Raw genomic sequence first — 18,824 nt, 5'->3', positions numbered from 1 at the left:
AATCTAACATTTCCAGCACAATTAAATCAGCTTTAGTCTGGCGATCACATATCACAATTACAAAAATTTTGTACACTTGTCTCGCTATCACGGGATCACCAACCGGAGTAGATACCTCAAAAGGTTGATTGGCTCAGGTTTCACCCCAATACGACCAGCAACATATGGGGTAATATATGAGAAAGTAGAACCCGGATCTATCAATGATACACATCACGGGAGAATATAGATAATGTACCTGTAACCACATCCGGGGAGGAGTCAAGATCCTGCCGTCCGACTAAAGCATATACACGGGGCTGAGTGGTACCTGAAGTAGATGCTGCCTCTCTGCCTCTACCTCGAGCTGCTGACATCTGGGGAGTCTGCCCTACCGGGCACACTGAGGAAGAACCAGCTGCTGAACCTGTGGGCTGAATCCCAACTCTACCACTCATCGACGGGCAATCTCTCATCATGTGCCCAACCTGACTGCAAGCATAGCATGCATCCGAACCCTGGCGACACTGTCCGGAATGTAATCTTCCGTACTGGCTGCATCGCGGTACTGAGGGTCTCTTCTGACTATAATCTTCCCTGAACTGGGAAACTGAGGCCCTCGAACTCTGGCCCTGTCCTGAACGGAAGGAGCGATCAAATCTCCTACCTGCGAATTGAGGAGGTGCACTAGTCACTGACTGGCCTGAGTACCTAGAATATGTTTGCCTCGATCCCCCTCTATAATCACTGTCTACTCTCATAGATCTGGCCCTCTTACTTTGCCTTCTATCGATATCACGATCACTTTTTTGTGGTTGTCGTCGTCCCTCTAGATTCTGAGCATGGGCTTGTATTCGGGAAATATCCATCCCTTCTTGCAACGAAGCCGTCAAATAGTCTTTAAATAAATGTGGTCCCAAACCACTCACAAATGTATGTACCCAATCTCCCATGTCGGCCACCATAGTCGAGGCATATCTAGCCAATGAATTAAATTGAAGGCTATATTCCTTGGCACTCATGTTTCCTTGCTTCAAATTTAGAAATCGATCTGCTCTAGCGCGGCGGACCTCGGGTGGCAAGTAATGACGAATGAAATCATCTACAAATTCTTGCCAAACCGGAGGAGGCGCATTCTCTCCTCTTGATAATACCCAGTTATTATACCATAAAACTGCCACATCCCGGAGTCTATAAGATGCCAACTCCACGGATTCAGTTTCGGAGGCATGGACAATCCTCAACGTCCTCAACATCTCATCGATGAAACCTTGCGGGTCTTCATCCGGCTTTGACCCGAAAAACTCCGAAGGATTTAGACTCATAAAATCACGGGCTCTGGTACTAGCTGCCCGATCACTTGAACTCATATTTTACCGCTGTGCCTGTACGGCAACTAATTGTGTCAATAAATGAACGGACTCGGTCACTTGTTGAACCGAAGGAACCGGTGGAGGAATTGGAGCGGAAGCTCCTCCTCGTTCTTCCACATTAGGCAGGGTGGAGGAAGTATTAGATGGAGCCTCATTCTGTGACTCGCCCTCTTCTACATTCATCGGAGGCTCTCTTTCCACCAGCTTCTTTGTCGTAGTCTTGACCTTCTGGGCGGCTGTAGCTTTTCCCTTTGGCAGCATTCTGAAATCACAACACACTATTAGGGAGGATAAAATCTTATTCACGGCTCTATCGCACGATCTCATAAGAAGAAAGATGGTCATTTTTCCTAACTGCCCTGTAGCCTCCTGTTTATTGATGTGGCACGCAACACACCATAAGCAAGACTCTACTAGACACGGCTCATAGACACTTCCTAGGACTGAACTGCTCTGATACCACTTTTGTCGCGACCCAGCTAGGGGCCGCGACGGGTACCCGAGGCTAACCACCGAGCACCGCTCGTTCTATTACTTATCATGCTCATAACATTCTTTTATCACATTCATACTCGAATTATAAGGAAATCATCTTTCATTTGAAGACATAAATACTTTTATAGACGTAAGCCTTTAGGCTATCAAAATAATATATGTATATATATTTACATAACGGCAACCTCGTGAAACCACGTAACCCACACTGCGTATCTACGAGCCTCTACTGGAGTACTAGACATATGGACGGGACAGGACCCTGTCGTGCCCAACATACACAAATGTACACAAAAGAATAATCAAGCACCTCCGGAACAAAAGAGTGCTTTCAATCAGCTGACAGCTCCTACGAGTTTGGATCGAGCTCACCTCCCTGTCTACCTATGGGCATGAACAAAGCGTCCAAAGAAAACGGACGTCAGTACGAACATTGTACTGAGTATGTAAGACGAGAATGAAATAAATATAATAGAGGGATCGTGAGCCATAAGGGAAAGATATAACCTGCATGGGTGTCATAGGCAAATACATTTCTTACATATATCATATTTTACAAAATCATGGTACATATATCATCACATCACATATCTCATCACATCATAATCCTCATCGTTAACCCGCGTCAAGGTAATCATCATATGCCGCCCACTAGTGGTGATTATGCCCAGCCCTCTAGGCTCGGTATAAACATAGCAGCCCGCCTTACCGGTGACATGCCCGACCATCTAGGCACGGTGGAATCATATACAACCCTCCTTAGCGCTGACATGCCCGTCCATATTGGCGCGGTGGAATCATATCGTCATATAGTCAATCATAACCCATCATTATTACACATCTCATGAACATATCATAATCTTATCATAGCTCGGCATTTTCATACATAACATAGGCATATTATAAGCTAGCATTATTGATCATCTTATAGACATATCATGACTTAGAATCATTTCACATTTATCATTAGTAGCATACATTAGGATTTGAAGGCAACTATGGCTATGTCGGGGTGACATAAGGTCGTGAACCCCCGATTATAGTATGAGCATTCATGAGTATTCTGCCTCACCTTGAAAGAAATAGTATATAAGGTGAGTGTTAACAATAATGACATCATTAACGTTATAGGATCATCATAAAATCTCGAATCGCTATACTTCAACTCATCATCATCATTATCATGCTCGAATGTAATTTGGTATATTTATGGACTCATAAGCTCCATCATATAGGAGGATCATGGAAAGCTTGAAAGATTCATGCCTTTGAAGGAAGGGGTAAGCCTTACATACCTTTGTCGTTTACTAATCTATCGCTTGCTTGTTCTCCTTTAGTGCACACGTTCTACCTTCAAGAGAATTCGTATCGACATTAGCTAACAATTATAAGAACGGACTTACTAACGCTAGAGAAAATTGGGCAGCATTTCCTTCGTTTACACTACTTTTCCCATGTTCTATATCAGCTCACAAACGTTCATCTCAACATTCACAATATTTCAAACGATAATCATCATTTGTATACATTTACCACAATTCACCATTTCTCTTCAAATCCTCCATATTTATGGTTATAGCTCATTATCGCGTTTTTCTCGTATATAATACTTATTCCATGGTCTAAATGTCATTTATAACGTATTCACGATCACGACATACCAACATTCATGATTCATCCCAACCACTATTCAACAATGACACTATTCACTCATTTATGACCCCTTTTTCTATGTCTTTCTACAATTCAAGTGCCTTAGCCTTCCAATACCTTAAACAACATGGTATGGTCATGAAACTTACCTTAGATGATGGATGAACAACCCTTGAATGGAAATACTCTTCTAGCACCAAAACCCTATTTCACTTCTCTTAAGATTTCTTGGCTTGGATGACTTTCACTAGGTTTCATACACTTGTTTTCATCGATTTGGTGTTGTTGATCTTGGTCTTCCCTTGAATTATTGTGGATGAGTGATGGAGAATATTCTAGAGGTTGCTTGACTTGTGGAGAGTGGGAATGAAATAAAATGAAATGAGAGAGGTCCCTTATATTAAATGTTGAACCTGTCCCGACCAACTTATACGGACCAACATACGGTCCGTATATTTTTCACTGACTGTATGTTGGACCGTATGTTTGGTCCAGAATGTGATGTACCTCTTGACCAATTATACGGCCTAACATACGGCCAGTATAATTTATCCGGTCCGTATGTTGGGCCGTAGAATGCCCAGTGGTTCGGTTTTCGTTCTCGTCGACTCGTTTGATTTCCGATCCTTATGGAACCTTCTTGACACTTGTTTAGTACCTCAATACCAATCTAAGGGACGTTATCACTCGTCTCCAAGACATCATTATGCCCTCATTAAATCGTCATCCATAATTATTACCCGACACGCGACATATCCTTTACTTTATTTGCCCAACTTCTTCCTTTACATCTAATGTCTTTAAATTTTGGTTAATACCATCAAATGCTATTCCTCACTTATCCAAATCACCGCATACCTCGTGCTCTCCGCTAACCTATTCATTGTACATTAACGGGGAATTTTTCCAAGGTGTAACACTAGGACACCATGAAGTCGCACTATCTCCTTAATATATAACTCCTCATCATCTTCGACAGAATAAGTAGTCCTGATAGGTAGAAAATATGCTGACTTTGTAAGCCTATCAACAATCACCCATATTGAGTCAAACCTGCGCTGTTGAAGCTAGCTCTCTTTTCTCTGCTCGCAAGTAAGACAGACTACCCATGGATCTGCGGCTAAGGGCATCAGCTACTACATTCGCCTTCCCAGGATGATATAAAATATGTACATCACAATCCTTCAACAGCTCCAACCACCGCTTCTTACACAAATTCAACTCTTTCTGCTTAAAGATGTATGAAGACTCTTATGATCTGTATAAACATTAACGTGAACACCGTATAAATAATGCCTCCAAACCTTAAGCGCATGAATCACCGCAGCTAACTCCAAATCATGGGTCAGATAATTCTTCCCATGCTTCCTCAGCTGCCTCGAAGCATAAGCAATAACCTTACCATGCGGCATCAACACAAAACCCAATTCGACGCCCGAGGTGTCACAATAAATAGCATAACCCTCTGATCACTCTGGAAGTGTCAAAACTGGCGCTGAAGTTAGTCTATTCAACTCATGAAAACTCCGCTCACAAGCATCTGTCCACTGAGACTTAGCTGCTTTCTGCGTCAATTTCGTCAATGGCATTGAAATAGAGGAGAAGCCCTCTACAAATATCCTGTAATATCCTGCCTACCCCAAAAAATTACGAACCTCCATCAGTGTCGTAGGTCTAGGCCAAGTCTTCACGACCTCTATCTTTTAGGTGTCAACCCTAATGCCTTCATCTGATACAATATGTCCGAGGAAAGTCACGAAATTCAACCAGAACTCACATTTGGAGAACTTCACATACAACTTCTTATCCTGAAGAACCCTGAGCATAGCACGCAAATGATCTGCATGCTCAACCTTTGATCGAGAGTAGACTAGAATATCATCGATAAATACAATCACAAACTGATCTAAGAAGGATTTGAATACGCGGTTCATCAAATCCACAAATACTACTGGCGCATTAGTCAACCCAAAAGACATCACAAGAAACTCGAAATGACCATATCTATTCCTGAATGTCGTCTTCGGAATGCCTTTCGCTCTGAACTTGACCTAATGATAACCTGATCTCAAGTCTATCTTTGAAAAATATCTGGCACCCTGCCAGTGGTCAAACAAGTCATCAATTCTCTGGAGCGGATACTTGTTCTTTATCGTCACCTTATTCAGTTGTTTGTAATCTATTGTCACATCCCAACTCGGGAAACATGCGGGCACCTACCATATCCCACCTCGGTAGGCGAATCCTTCCCTTATTCACCACCTAATAAACAGTAAAGTAAAACCAATCACCAGAATATATATAAGTCTACATAATTGATAAATAAAGCAAGTGCGGAATACATCAATCCCAAAATCTGGTCTAGGCCGTACAAGAGCCACTACAATAAATCCATAAGTCTAAAATATGAATACATGGACTAAAAGCCGAATACTATCTCAGAATAACAAGTAAGACAAGTAGAAGAGATGACACATTAGGGCTGCGGATCCATCCAAGTGCTCACCCTAAAATGCTCATCAAACAGCCTCGGGACTTAGTCACGAAGAGCAAAAGTCGATCCAGTCACAAACTCTGTACTAAAAAAAGAATGTAGCAAGGTAGAATTAGTACAACAACACATACTGAGTAGGTATCATAGACCGACAATAGTTAAATAACATATGCATAAGAAATAGACTGAAAACGTAGGCATGCTCACAATCAGATATAACTCAACACAGTCCAAAGTATCAAATTCAGTACAAAATTTACCAAGTCTAGCATATCTCCTCAAGATCAACTACAAGTCTGAAGTACAACCTCAAGAATCACTATCAAGTCCAAGTGTCACCATAAGATCAACCATCAAGTCCAACACAATGCCATAAGTAAGTATGAGATAAATGCAATGCAAATGTAATGATAAACACACACTTTGGGCGAAAATATCTCGTCACCTCGACAGTCATGACCCATGGGGGATCGCTAAGTCCATGTACCTGCTATGTCGCACAACCCGCCTCAATAGTCAATGTTGCGGAACGTGCAAACCGATCCAAATAAGTGTTGCGGTACGTGCAACGTGATCCAACAAGTGTTGTGGCACGCAACCCGATCGTAATATATGTATAAATGAGTGCATGCATGATAACAATGCCAACAAGAATATAAGAATCAATCGTGCCACACATGGACACATACCTCAATCACAATATCAATATCATACCTCACTTTCCAATAACCTCAACAATGATAATTATGCTCTCCAAATCATAAGGCTATCACTAAGCATCAACTCTAGAATCAATCATGTGGCGACAGGCCAACAAATTAGAATAAGGCAACAACTCAATAAAACTCAATAAGTCGACAAGCCAAAGTCAACAACAATACCAACCTAAGTATTCCATCCAAAACTTCATACCCGAAGGTGTACATGCTTTCTCTAACAATCACTAACTCCACATATGATTCGTTAATCGAAGTCTAACCAAAAGGTAAGCCGTACCCTAACTGGAAAGCAAAATAGGAGCCACGAATCGTCAAACCTTGGCTTTGCCCTTTCGTTGCGCCTCCAAATACTCAAGGTCCAATCTTATTCCAGTTCTATATTAGAAATCAAGAAGAACGATACCCATATTGATATACTCCTAGTTATGTCAAATTCTAGCTCATGGAATTGGGGAAACCGGCCTACAAGGGTAAATGGGAAATCAAAATCTGGAATATGCAATTCGTGTTCTAGATGATTAAACCCACTAATCAATTGCTAAATCAACTCAAGATTAAGCCTAATTCAGATTTAAAGTGAAACTCCCAATTTTGGGTAAGAACACTAACTTTTCAATCCTCAAATTAAACAATAATAATGGAAGAAATTAGTTTAACAACAATGAATTCATCAAATTTTATGGTCAAGCTAGTCAATTGAACCATCAATTTCCATTAGGAAGTATAAAACCCGTTTCAAGAAAGTATCATAAGACACATCTTTTCCACTTTGATTCTAGTGATTCTAAGCATGGATTAAGGATTTAGGAAGGTAAATGATGAAGTCTAGGGTCAAAGATCTTACTTTCAAAAAGATTTAGCCCAAAAGCTATTCAATTCGTCCAAAGTGTGCTTAGAGGGTGATGATAGGAAATGATAGGGTTCAAGGGTTTTAACTTAAAAAGGAAGGAAATAATCTGCCTGTCATCCGCTGCAGTGGTCCGATTACCCACTGCAGCGAGCTCTCTATGGCGCTACTCGGCCCACTACGGCGGCCAACAATACAACTCACAAGGCCACTACAATGGCTTCCCTTCCGCTATAGCGAGTACGCCACGCAGAGATCGGTCCGCTGGGGTGACTCGCCATGATATCAACCCACACACTATAGCGGTCACCAGAAACCAAAAAATCTTGGTTTTTGACAAGTTCCAACTCGAAATATGACTATCACCTGAGTCCCCACAGATACAAAACAGATATGCAAACACCCATAAAAATGCGCTATAAACTCATTCGCGGCCTCAGAATTTCCAACAGTGCTATATTTAACCAGGTCAACCCCTGATAGCCTATAGCCAAGTTTGCAACCCATGTCCCAAAATGCTCCCAAGTGCCTTAGGAACTGAACTGAACATCCCACCAAGTCATAAATGCATCCGGACCTCTCGGAATGGACAAAATTCTAGAAAAGGTCCGTTTACCCAGAAGTCAACTTTGAGTCAAACATATCAAACTTTAAGGCTCAAACTTCTAAAAGTCACACTAAAAATTACCTAATGACTTCCGAAAAGGGTTAACAGGGGTAAAAGGGCCAATAGCACTATAACGACTAATCGGGTCATTATATCAAATACCAATTAAACAATCGCTCATCCTCGAGCGACAAGGATTAGAAATGGGGAAAAGTACTTGAGTCAGCCAATAACTGGGGATATCTCTCATGCATATTAGACTTGGTCTCCCAAGTAGCCTCCTCAACAGGACGATGCTTCCAATGAACCTTCATATAAGCAATCTTCTTAGACCTCAGCTTCTTAACATGCCTATCTAGAATCACTATAGGCTCCTTCTCGTAAGAGAGATTCTCATCAAGTAACATGAAATCCCAACGAATGATATAAGAACCATCAAAATGGTACTTCTTTAACATGGACACGTGGAAAATCGAATGAACACCTGACAGGCGTCGATGAAAAAGCCAACTCATAAGAAACATGTCCAATGCGATGGAGAACCTCAAATTGGCCAAGGTACCTTGGGCTCAACTTTCCCCTCTTCCCAAATCGCTTAACACCCTTCATGGGTGATGTTCAGAAGAACCTGCTCACCCTCCATAAAGTCTAAGTCCCGAACCTTTCGGTCCACGTATATCTTCGGTCGACTCTGGGTTGCTAGAAGCTTTTCCTGAATAAGCTTCACCTTGTCCATAGACTGTCTCAACAAATCTGTGCTCCACGGGCGAACCTCAAATATATCAAACCACCCAATAGGAGAACGACACCTCCTACCATACAAAGCCTCAAACGACGCCATATTTATACTGGAATGATAACTGTTGTTGTACGCAAACTCTATTAAGGGCAAGAACTGGTCCCAATGACGCCCAAAATCAATGACGCATGCTCTCAACATATCTGAGAGCACCTGGATAGTACTCTCAGACTGGCCATCAGTTTAGGGATGAAAAGCTGTACTAAGGTCCAACTGAGTACCAAACTCTCCCTGAGAAGCTGTTACACCCCGTACTTTTATATGTTGAGTTTCGTCGTGAGTTAATCGATGTAGATTGAGAATGCAAACTTTTCATCGAGATCATAAGAGATTCTACATGTTAATCCTATGTATATAAGAGTTTGAAATCATGTTTGGTAAGAGTTGGGAAGGTTGGATGTCAAACGAATCAGAAAGAATAAGCTTCTTCGAAAGTTGGCAAGATTGATAATGCTATAACCTGTATTTTTGGGGTAAGACTAGGGGTGCTTATGTTACATCCCGTGTTTTCATACGTTGGAAAGCGTGCGAGTTAAATGACATTAGCAACGGAAACGAGGTTATTCCCCAAGCTTATAGGTGGTTAGAGTGATGGTACAGATGGGTTGTAAATATTAGAAGATAAACAAATCGAAGAAAATTAAATTTCGTCGAGGTTCAAAATTTATTTGAATGAAATATGGTCCAAGCTATAATAGCCCGTTTATTGGACTAGGAAATTGAACCATCCAATATGAGAAAATTTACCCGAGCCAAAGGATTTGTTCATATTCAAGCATGAAAATCAAGAACTCAGTGTATACGAGAAATGAAGTCCCGAAATGATTTAAGATGGAAGAGTGTGACAACGATGATTGAAAATAATATTTTATGTGTACCAAAAGGGACTATGGACTAGTGTTATATCACATGGTCATGACAATGAGCAAATGGAGTGTATTAAAAATGGTCATGATTTAAGTGAATTGAGATCAAAAAATTAATTATGGGTGTAATTGGATAAAAAGAGGAGGTGTAGTGGATGTAGATAAATTATTGGGAATTGTTGGATGAATAGTATGTCACGTGGACCATATTCATATTGGCTGAAAGTGACACTTACATAACATTCATACAAGGATGAGATGTAAACTTTAGTGATGAGTAATTATATGTACACCTAGGGGATTACACGTGTAAAATGGAAAAGGGGACTAGTACACCATGATGGCTAGTCATTTTAAAGAAAGAAAAAGGAACTTTGCAGCAATATATATGCACAACAAAAAATGTGCCGTACAGCACCATTATTTTGACCGGTCTCTTTAGCTAATTTTTTTTGTTGTTTCATTATGCAAGGAAGCAACAACGTGACTTCCATTTATATGGAAAACAACGCAGTTTTGAATTGATAGAGTATCAAGGTGACTTGGTATTTTATGGAAGAAGAAAATAATTTTCTCTCTCAAGAATAATATTTGGGTTTTGCTCACTACTTCGATGTCATTATTTTATTTTTGTCGCGTTGTTCAATCCGGGCTTTTGTCAAAGTGAAGTGAGATGGAGGGAGAATACTTCTTGGCATATAAGGTAAGAAAATCCTCTCTCCAAGATGTATTTGATTTATCCAAGTCTTATCTACATTGCTAGATGAAAGAAATACGAAAATTATATTGGAAATCGGATAAATATTATTTCCACGTAAATGATGGAGAGGTGCAGCAAGTGGGTGATCCTCATACATATGAGGTGATGTGGCAGCATGTATTGCATGAGACAAGGACTTTTAATCCCCGATATTAAAATGACACGACTTGCTTGCAAATTTCTATTGGTGTAGAAATATTAATGGAGATTAGAGATTAATTAACCATGATTAGATTATTAAGTGGGGATTAGTGATTAAATTAATGGATATAATTTAAAGGGCTGCAAGCACTACAAGTACACATGCACGTTGTGCCTTGAACATTTGATGAATACGAAAAAAAAAATTAGGCCAGCCAAGGTATACGTGTAAAAGGGCAAGGGACCCTTATGTGGAAAATGGAGGGGCTGCCTATAAATAATACCTATTGACTCATGGATCAGATTTTTCCATTCATAAAATTAGTGAAGGAGGAAGAGACCTATAAACTAGAGAGAGGAGCTCCTAGCCATGAAAACTCACGGCCATGGCTATGGCAGCAACCCTTTGAACGACCAGCCCACTCCAACATAAACAAACCACTAATTTCATCTTGACTAGGAGAGGAAGATCGTGAACAGCATGACAGCCCCCTTGGGCACTCACGGCCAACTCCAAAGATGAAAGAGGAAGAGAATTTGAATTTCACAAAAGTGTTCTAAGTGTTTTACACGTTCAAAGGATGCAGCAACATAGGGATTTAAGTTGAAGAAGATGAAGTGGTGCGAATTGTGCAAACTATTGTAGGATCTGTCCTAATTAAATTTGAGGTAAGATTTCTTCTTTTGCAATGTAATTGGAGCACATGCTCTATCTTTGATCAACCCAAGCAAACAATTTATACGAGAGGTTGTCTCATAGAAGGTCAAGATCTAAGATCTAGAGCCTGTCCATATACTTGTATTGTCAAGATCTGAGATCTAGAGCATGTTTATAGATCTGCATCACGAGCAGCTAAATCCTCTAAGCACACTTCTCGTGCTTTCTTCGGTAAATAAATTCTCATTTCTTTCATTGCTTATTTGAATTATAATCTATGTAGTCAGATTTGTTGTTTATCCATCAGCAATCAGAGTCACCAATTGTTATAGATCTCAGCTTTGACCACATTGACATCCATAACCAAAACCCTATTTCTCAATCAAGTACCACAACCACCGTCGGCCGCTATGGCCACCTCGGCCGGTGGACAGCCTCCACCGGAGCATGTTCCACCTAACCATTCACAGTACCTTTCCACATTCCCATCCCTTAAACATACCCACAATGCCATGACTGCATCATGTCTTTCAAAATCAACAACCCAACCAACCAGTAGTGCACAACCCCTAAACGTCCCTTTAGATAAGCCCAACGGAAAAGATAAAGAACAGAATTATGCAAATCTTTTGAAGCCTCCAACAGCAGTACAGAATACACAACAGATTAATATCCCATCCAAGACTGTTAATTTTGTAGACGGTGAAACCTACATAACTTGGAATTCTAAGGAAATACACCAGATGATAATCAAAGAAGATTTACAATATGCAATCTTGGGCAAATTCTCTTATGATATCATAGACATAAAGAAACTAAGAGAAGTAATTCCAGTACAATGTACAATCAAAGGGAATGCCACCATTGGCCTTATTGATGAAAGATACATTCTGATTAGATTGTCTCTCTTTGAAGACTATGTGAAGATGCTATCCACTCCAGCATATTACCTTAAAGTACAAGAGAGATATTGTCAGATGAGACCATTAATTTGGGACCCATGGTTCAAACCAGAAGAAGAAACATCAGTGCCAGTAGCTTGGATTAGCTTTCCAGACCTACCTCCAAACCTTTTTGCAAGAGAAGCTGTTTTCTCCATGGCAATTGCAGTAGGAAATCCTTTGACAGTGGATTTGGCTACGGCAAATAGGACCAGGCCTAGCTGTGCAAAAGTGAAGGTGCAAATTGATTTATTAGCAACTCATCCTAGTAGAATCAATATTGCAGAAGTAGATGAAAGTACTGGAAAAAACAAATCAAAATGGATCAAGATAAATTATGACTATTTGCCAAAATATTGCAAACATTGCAAATTACAAGGGCATGGAGAAACTGAATGCAGAACTTTGAATCCAGAATTGCAAAAGAAACATAGAGAAGAGATGAAAGCTTTTCAAGCAGAGGAGTCCACAGTAGTTCAATAGAAAAGGGAGAACAATAGCAAAGGGTGGAATTATCACGGTAAGATGGAATGGATGCAAAGGAGGAACAATAAATACATCAAGGATAAGTCAGGGGTTATTATTGCAGAAGTGGGAAAGGAACAACATGCAGTAGAAGGAATGAAAACAAGCAATACATTTGCAGTTTTAGAAGCGAAGCATCAGGAAGACATAGCTAATACGGAAGAAAGGGAGGAAAGCAAAAGTGAGGAAAGTGTTCCAGCAAACACAAAGGAATGGATTGAGAGGGGTTTTTCATTCTGATAAAAGGCAGCCAATAAGTTCATCCCTTAAAAGGTTAGAAGAAGGGGGAGATGAAAGACAAAAAGAAGATGATAGTAGTAGCCAGAAGAATATAGAAGAAGCAAAAGAAATAGATATTTTACCTGACCAGCAAGCAGATATAAGGGAAAAGAAAAGCTCTATCATAGGAGAGAAAGCACCAGAAGATGAAAACCTGCAAGTAACAACAATAATGAGTGAATCGTCACATGTTACCAATAAAGACAGGTTAGAAGGTACAGAATTTAATGAAGAAAAAAGAGATACCAATAGTTCTAATGGGGATCCACCAGATAATATGGAGGACACTGGACAGAGCAAGTAGGATATATATGCACCTGTACAATATACAAGCCCAGTCAGTAGTGGTAAGAAGTCACAGCAAAATACGGAGAATGGGGATTTTGACTTAAATAAACAAGTAGACAGTCAGGGTAACATGATTCAATGCAGTAATGGTAGAAATGATATGGATGGCCAATCACTTGAGCAGCACTATCAGTCAGCATTAACACAAGGGGACATCTCACCAAAGTGTCTCAAAGGGGGAGGAAGAGGCAAAAAGAAGCAACAAAGAGACTCTAGTGTTCCACCTGGAACTGGTATACAAACTAGAAGGGCACTGAGTAAGACTAATGTTTGAATGATGAATGCAATGATATGGAACATTAGGTCAGTGAATACTATGGAAGCTTTTCCAAGGCTAACAAAAATGAACCTTAAGTACCATTTTGGTTTCATAGGGATTTTGGAGCCTTTTCAAGATCCTGATAAAATGGAAGATTATAGAATAAGACTGAATATGCATACTGCTGCTGCAAATATATCTGGCAAGATCTGGATCTTTGTGGATGAGATGTTTGAGATGGAAATAATTCATGATCACATGCAGCACATTACTATAAAGCTCAAAGCTCAAGGAATGCAGGAAGCTTTACTCATCACTGTGGTATATGCAAAATGTACCCAAGTGGAGAGGAGGGTTCTGTGGGAAAGCTTAGAAGACATTGCAGAAAATTGTAACAGTCCCTGGATGATAGGAGGGGATTTCAATGTAATTACTTCAGAGGAGGAAAAATATGGAGGACTTTCCGTCAGTTTGCAGGAGATATAAGATTTTAAGTCTTGTATTAATAATTGTGGGATGTATGATCTAGGATTTAAAGGGAGCAAATTTACTTGGTGGAATGGTCAGAGTGGGAGTGATTGAATTTTTAAAAGATTGGATAGATGTTTAGGAAATCAGTTTTTACAAACTGTTTACCCTAATATAGATATCCAACATCTGGTTAGATCAGGGTCTGACCATGCTTCTATGCTTATTTCATATGCTGGAAATTCTGAACCTTTTAGAAAACCTTTTAAGTTTCTAAATTTCTGGGTGAAGCATCATACTTTTTTGGATATAGTGAAAGAGAACTGGGATGTAGATTTCATGGCTAACCCTTTTTCATTATTCCATTTTAAGTTAAAGAAGATTAAAGCTGCTTTGGTGATTTGGAGCAAAAACACTTTTGGGAACATATTTCAGCAGATAGAGTCTCTGGAGGATATTATAAAGGCACAAGAAGTCCAGTTTGAGTTGCACCCATCTCCTCAGAATAGGGAGAATTTACACAAGGTACAGGCTGAACTAAATAGATATTTACACCTTAAGGAGGCTTTCTGGAAACAGAAAGTAGGGATGCAATGGTTTGATGATGGGGACAGCAATACCAAGTTCTTTCATACTTATGTGCAAGGTAGAAGGAAAAGATTACAAATAAGGAGGATACAGGGGCAGAATGGGGTATGGTTAGAAGAAAGAGAAGAAGTTGTAAATGAAGCCATTAGTTTCTTCCAAGATCAATTTGCAAAGGAACCAGATCCTTCTAATTTTGGCATTCTAGACCATGTACCCAGAATGGTCACAGAGGAGCAGAATGACAGAATCACAGTCCTGCCAAATAAGGAAGAAGTTAAGGAGATAGTGTTTAAACTTAATGGTGAAAGTGCTGCTGGTCCAGATGGTTTTACAGGATTATTCTATCAATTCTGTTGGGATATAATTGGGGAGGATGTAACTAACATGGTGAAAAGTTTTTTTTGTGGTACAGAATTACCAAGATTTGTGACTCACACAAACTTGGTCCTCTTACCAAAAAAGGACTTGGTGAATACTTTCTCAGATATGAGACCTATAAGTTTGAGTAACTTTAGTAACAAGATCTTTTCTAGATTAATCCATGAAAGGTTGGCAGATGGGCTTCAAGGAATGATTTCTCTAAATCAGGCTGGTTTTGTTAAAGGGAGGAGTATAGTGGAAAATGTGTTGCTAACACAGGAAATTGTGTCAGATATAAGGCTGAGGACCAAAACTGCAAATGTGGTACTTAAATTGGACATGGCTAAGGCATATGATAGGGTCTCTTGGTTATTTCTGACAAAAGTCATGAGACAGATGGGATACTCACACATGGTTGTGGACATGATTTTCAGAATAGTCAGTAATAACTGGTATTCCATCCTACTAAATGGGCAACAACATGGTTTCTTTCAATCATCTAGGGGGGTTAAACAAGGAGACCCCTTATCCCCCACTTTGTTTATCTTGGCTGCAGAAGTTCTTTCAAGAAATCTAAATCAGTTGCATCAGATACCACATTTCAAAGGATATGGGCTTCCTAAATGGAGTCCTAAGATCAATCATCTGGCATATGCAGATGACATGATCATTTTTGCCTCTGCTGATATCATATCCTTACAGAAAATCATGGAAGTTTTGAAAAGATATGAAGAAACATCAGGTCAGAAGGTAAACAGGGATAAAAACTCTGTGTACATGCACCATAATGTCACAGGTGATATAAAAGCAATTGTTGAGGTGATAATAGGAATTGGAAGAAAGGATTTCCCATTCACATATCTTGGTTGTCCTATTTTCTATAGTAGGAGGAAAAAGGATTACTATAATTCTATTCTGGTAAAAATAATGCAAAGGTTGCAATCTTGGAAAGGAAAAATGTTATCCTTTGGTGGAAGAGCTGTTTTAATAAAACATGTGTTACAAGGTATGCCCATACATCTTTTATCTGCTTTGAACCCCCCAGATTGTGTAATTACACAAATGCACAAGCTTTTTGCACAGTTTTTCTGGAATAACACAAGTGGAGGTAAAAGTAGACATTGGTCAGCATGGCATAAGTTGTGTATAGCAGAAAAGGAGGGGGGACTGGGTTTTAGATCACTTCATGATGTATCCATGGCTTTATATTGCAAAATATGGTGGAAGTTTAGAACTTCACCATCCTTGTGGAGTGTTTATCTCAACAATAAATACTGTAAAAAAGAAAATGCAGTTGTGGTACAATGGAAGTATGGGTCACAAAATTGGAAGAATATGCTTCAAGCTAGGGACTTGATAGAACAACACATTTGGTGGCAAACCAAAATGGGCAATGCTTTGTTTTGGTATGATAATTGGACAGGATTAGGGGCTTTATACTATGTCACAACAGGGGACACATATGATGACAGAATTCAAAATGTTTCAGAAATGGTGATTGATGGGAATTGGGATGTGGCAAGATTGGAACTAATATTACCTGGAGATGTAGTACAACACATAAGGGATACTATTACACCAACTGTGATGACTGAGGAGAAGGATATTCATTGGTGGCTTCTGGATAGCAAAGGGGATTTTACAGTTAAATCAGCCTGGGACTATTTGAGATTGAGAGGACAGGAGAATGAGATTTATAAATACATGTGGATAAAAGGACTACCATTTAAGATCTCCTTTTTCATGTGGAGATGCTGGAAATTTAAGGTTCCATTGGATGATGTGTTGAAAAGAATGAATATTAATCTAGCATCTAGATGTTGGTGTTGTTCAAATCCTAAGGAGGAAACAATTCAACATCTTTTTGCTAGGTCTTTTTCTGCTAACAGGACTTGGTCCTTTTTTTCCTCTCTTGCAGGCATTAATATTGAAGGACTTCAACTACAACAAATCATAGTTAAATGGTGGCAACAACCTGTTAATAATAGGTTGAAACCAGTGTTTTATGCTATGCCAGCTATAGTTCTATGGGAGCTATGGAAGAGAAGAAATGCATATAAACATGGAGAGAGGAAATCAGTTGGAAGATGCATATATCAGATCTATGTTACAATTCAGAACTTGGTTAGATTCAGAAATCCTTCAATACAACAAATTCCTCACAGTTGGAAGGACATGTTACAGCTTTTGGAAGGATACATAACACAGGTGAAATACAAGAAAGTGATTTGGAAACCCCCTCTTAGGGGTTGGATTATGTGCAACACTGATGGTGCATCAAGAGGTAACCATGGGAGAGGGTCTTTTGGTTTTTGTGTAAGAAATGAGGAGGGCAATTTAATATTTGCCAGAGCAGCAGAGATAGGACATGTTACTAATAATGAAGCAGAAATAGTGGCAATCTTGGAAGCTATCAGGTGGTGCAACAACAATCAGTTCAATAGAATCATAATACAATCTGACTCACAATTTGTTCAAAAGATTCTAAAAGAAGGCTGGAAACCACCCTGGAGTTTAGCAAATTGGGTTGATGAAATTAAAAGTATGGGAGAGGGGAAACAGGTAACATATACTCACATTTTACACGAAGGAAATCAATTAGCTGATGCATTAGCTAACAGAGCATTAGACAAAGGAACAACAGTATATGAACATTTCAATGAGATGGAAGTGGAGCTAAGAAAGATTCTAAACAGCGATAAATCCCAAGTTCCATACTTAAGAGTGCAGATCAAGTAATAGAAATGAAATACACAGCGTATGAGGAACGAAATAGAAGGCTTGATATTTTGGAGACATACCTGAGTTTGAAAGGTTAAAGGGTTGAATTGCAGATTCAAAGGAAGATCAATTTTCTCAGAAGTCAAATTCATGATTCCAGCATATACATGAAAACAATTAGAATGTTAGCAGCTATAATTGACAAATGCGTACAAGATTCAAGAAACAAGGAAAATACCTGTGATTTCAAGGACAAAATGAAGGAGCTTGAGAGCATTAGCAACCCTATCAGCGCAGCAACGATGAGAAGATGCTTCGAAGTTTTCTCCTGATGACAAGAAGAAGATAGAGCAGGTGATGAGCAGCTCAAGGAGCAGCTAAGGCAGAAGAGAAAAATGGGGCAACAAGAAGCAGATAGGGCAAATCGTTTGGACATTACTTTCCTAATTATATTTTTGTTCTTTTTGGACGTTTGCTATTAATGTGGGGCTGGGCCACTTTTGGGCTCAGCCTTTTTGTTTTTTACTTTTTGCTTCATTTTAATAAAATGCCCAAACGGGCTTTTTTTTTTTTTAAAAAAAAAAAAGTTAATGGTGTTGTAATGAAGAGATTAATTTGTATTAGATGAAATTGAAAATAAGAAAAATTGTATAATTAGTGTTGGTGTTGAAATGGACAGAATTGGAGTTGTTCAAGTTTGGCCGAATTTGATTGTTGTTATTATTATTAATGTTATGGATTATATGTTAAAAGTAAAGGAATTATATATGTTAATGTTGACGTGCTGTTTGAGGCCGTGTAGGGGCTGTCCTAGTTAATAATGGTGTATTAATGTTAATTAGTATTATTGTGGTTGTTATCATGGATTATGTGGCGAAAGGATTAGAAAGTAGAATTGAAGTTGCGTTGATATGAACATGTTGTTGTTCTTGTTGAATTGAAGG

General features: G+C 39.4%; 1 protein-coding gene and 1 long non-coding RNA gene across 2 annotated transcripts; one reads left to right on the top strand and one right to left on the bottom strand.

Moving 5' to 3' along the window:
• Positions 1-11,766: 11,766 nt before the first annotated feature.
• LOC132642426 (uncharacterized) lies at positions 11,767-13,457 on the bottom strand. The gene is made up of 4 exons (XR_009583151.1): positions 13,383-13,457; positions 13,220-13,290; positions 12,454-12,553; positions 11,767-12,341 (listed from the first exon to the last, which is right to left on the bottom strand). It is a non-coding gene; the product is annotated as an uncharacterized LOC132642426 (long non-coding RNA).
• A 97-nt stretch (positions 13,458-13,554) lies between these two features.
• LOC132639369 (uncharacterized) lies at positions 13,555-17,898 on the top strand. The gene is made up of 3 exons (XM_060355821.1): positions 13,555-13,741; positions 13,859-14,212; positions 14,354-17,898. The coding sequence occupies exons 1-3, from the start codon at positions 13,555-13,557 to the stop codon at positions 17,896-17,898; spliced, it is 4,086 nt and encodes a 1,361-aa protein (XP_060211804.1).
• Positions 17,899-18,824: the final 926 nt, after the last annotated feature.

This window comes from Lycium barbarum, chromosome 5 (genome assembly GCF_019175385.1).
Source record: "Lycium barbarum isolate Lr01 chromosome 5, ASM1917538v2, whole genome shotgun sequence".
Classification (NCBI taxonomy): Eukaryota; Viridiplantae; Streptophyta; class Magnoliopsida; order Solanales; family Solanaceae; genus Lycium; species Lycium barbarum.
The sequence above is the reverse complement of the archived record's forward strand: the minus strand, read 5'-3'. Positions and strand labels throughout refer to the sequence as shown.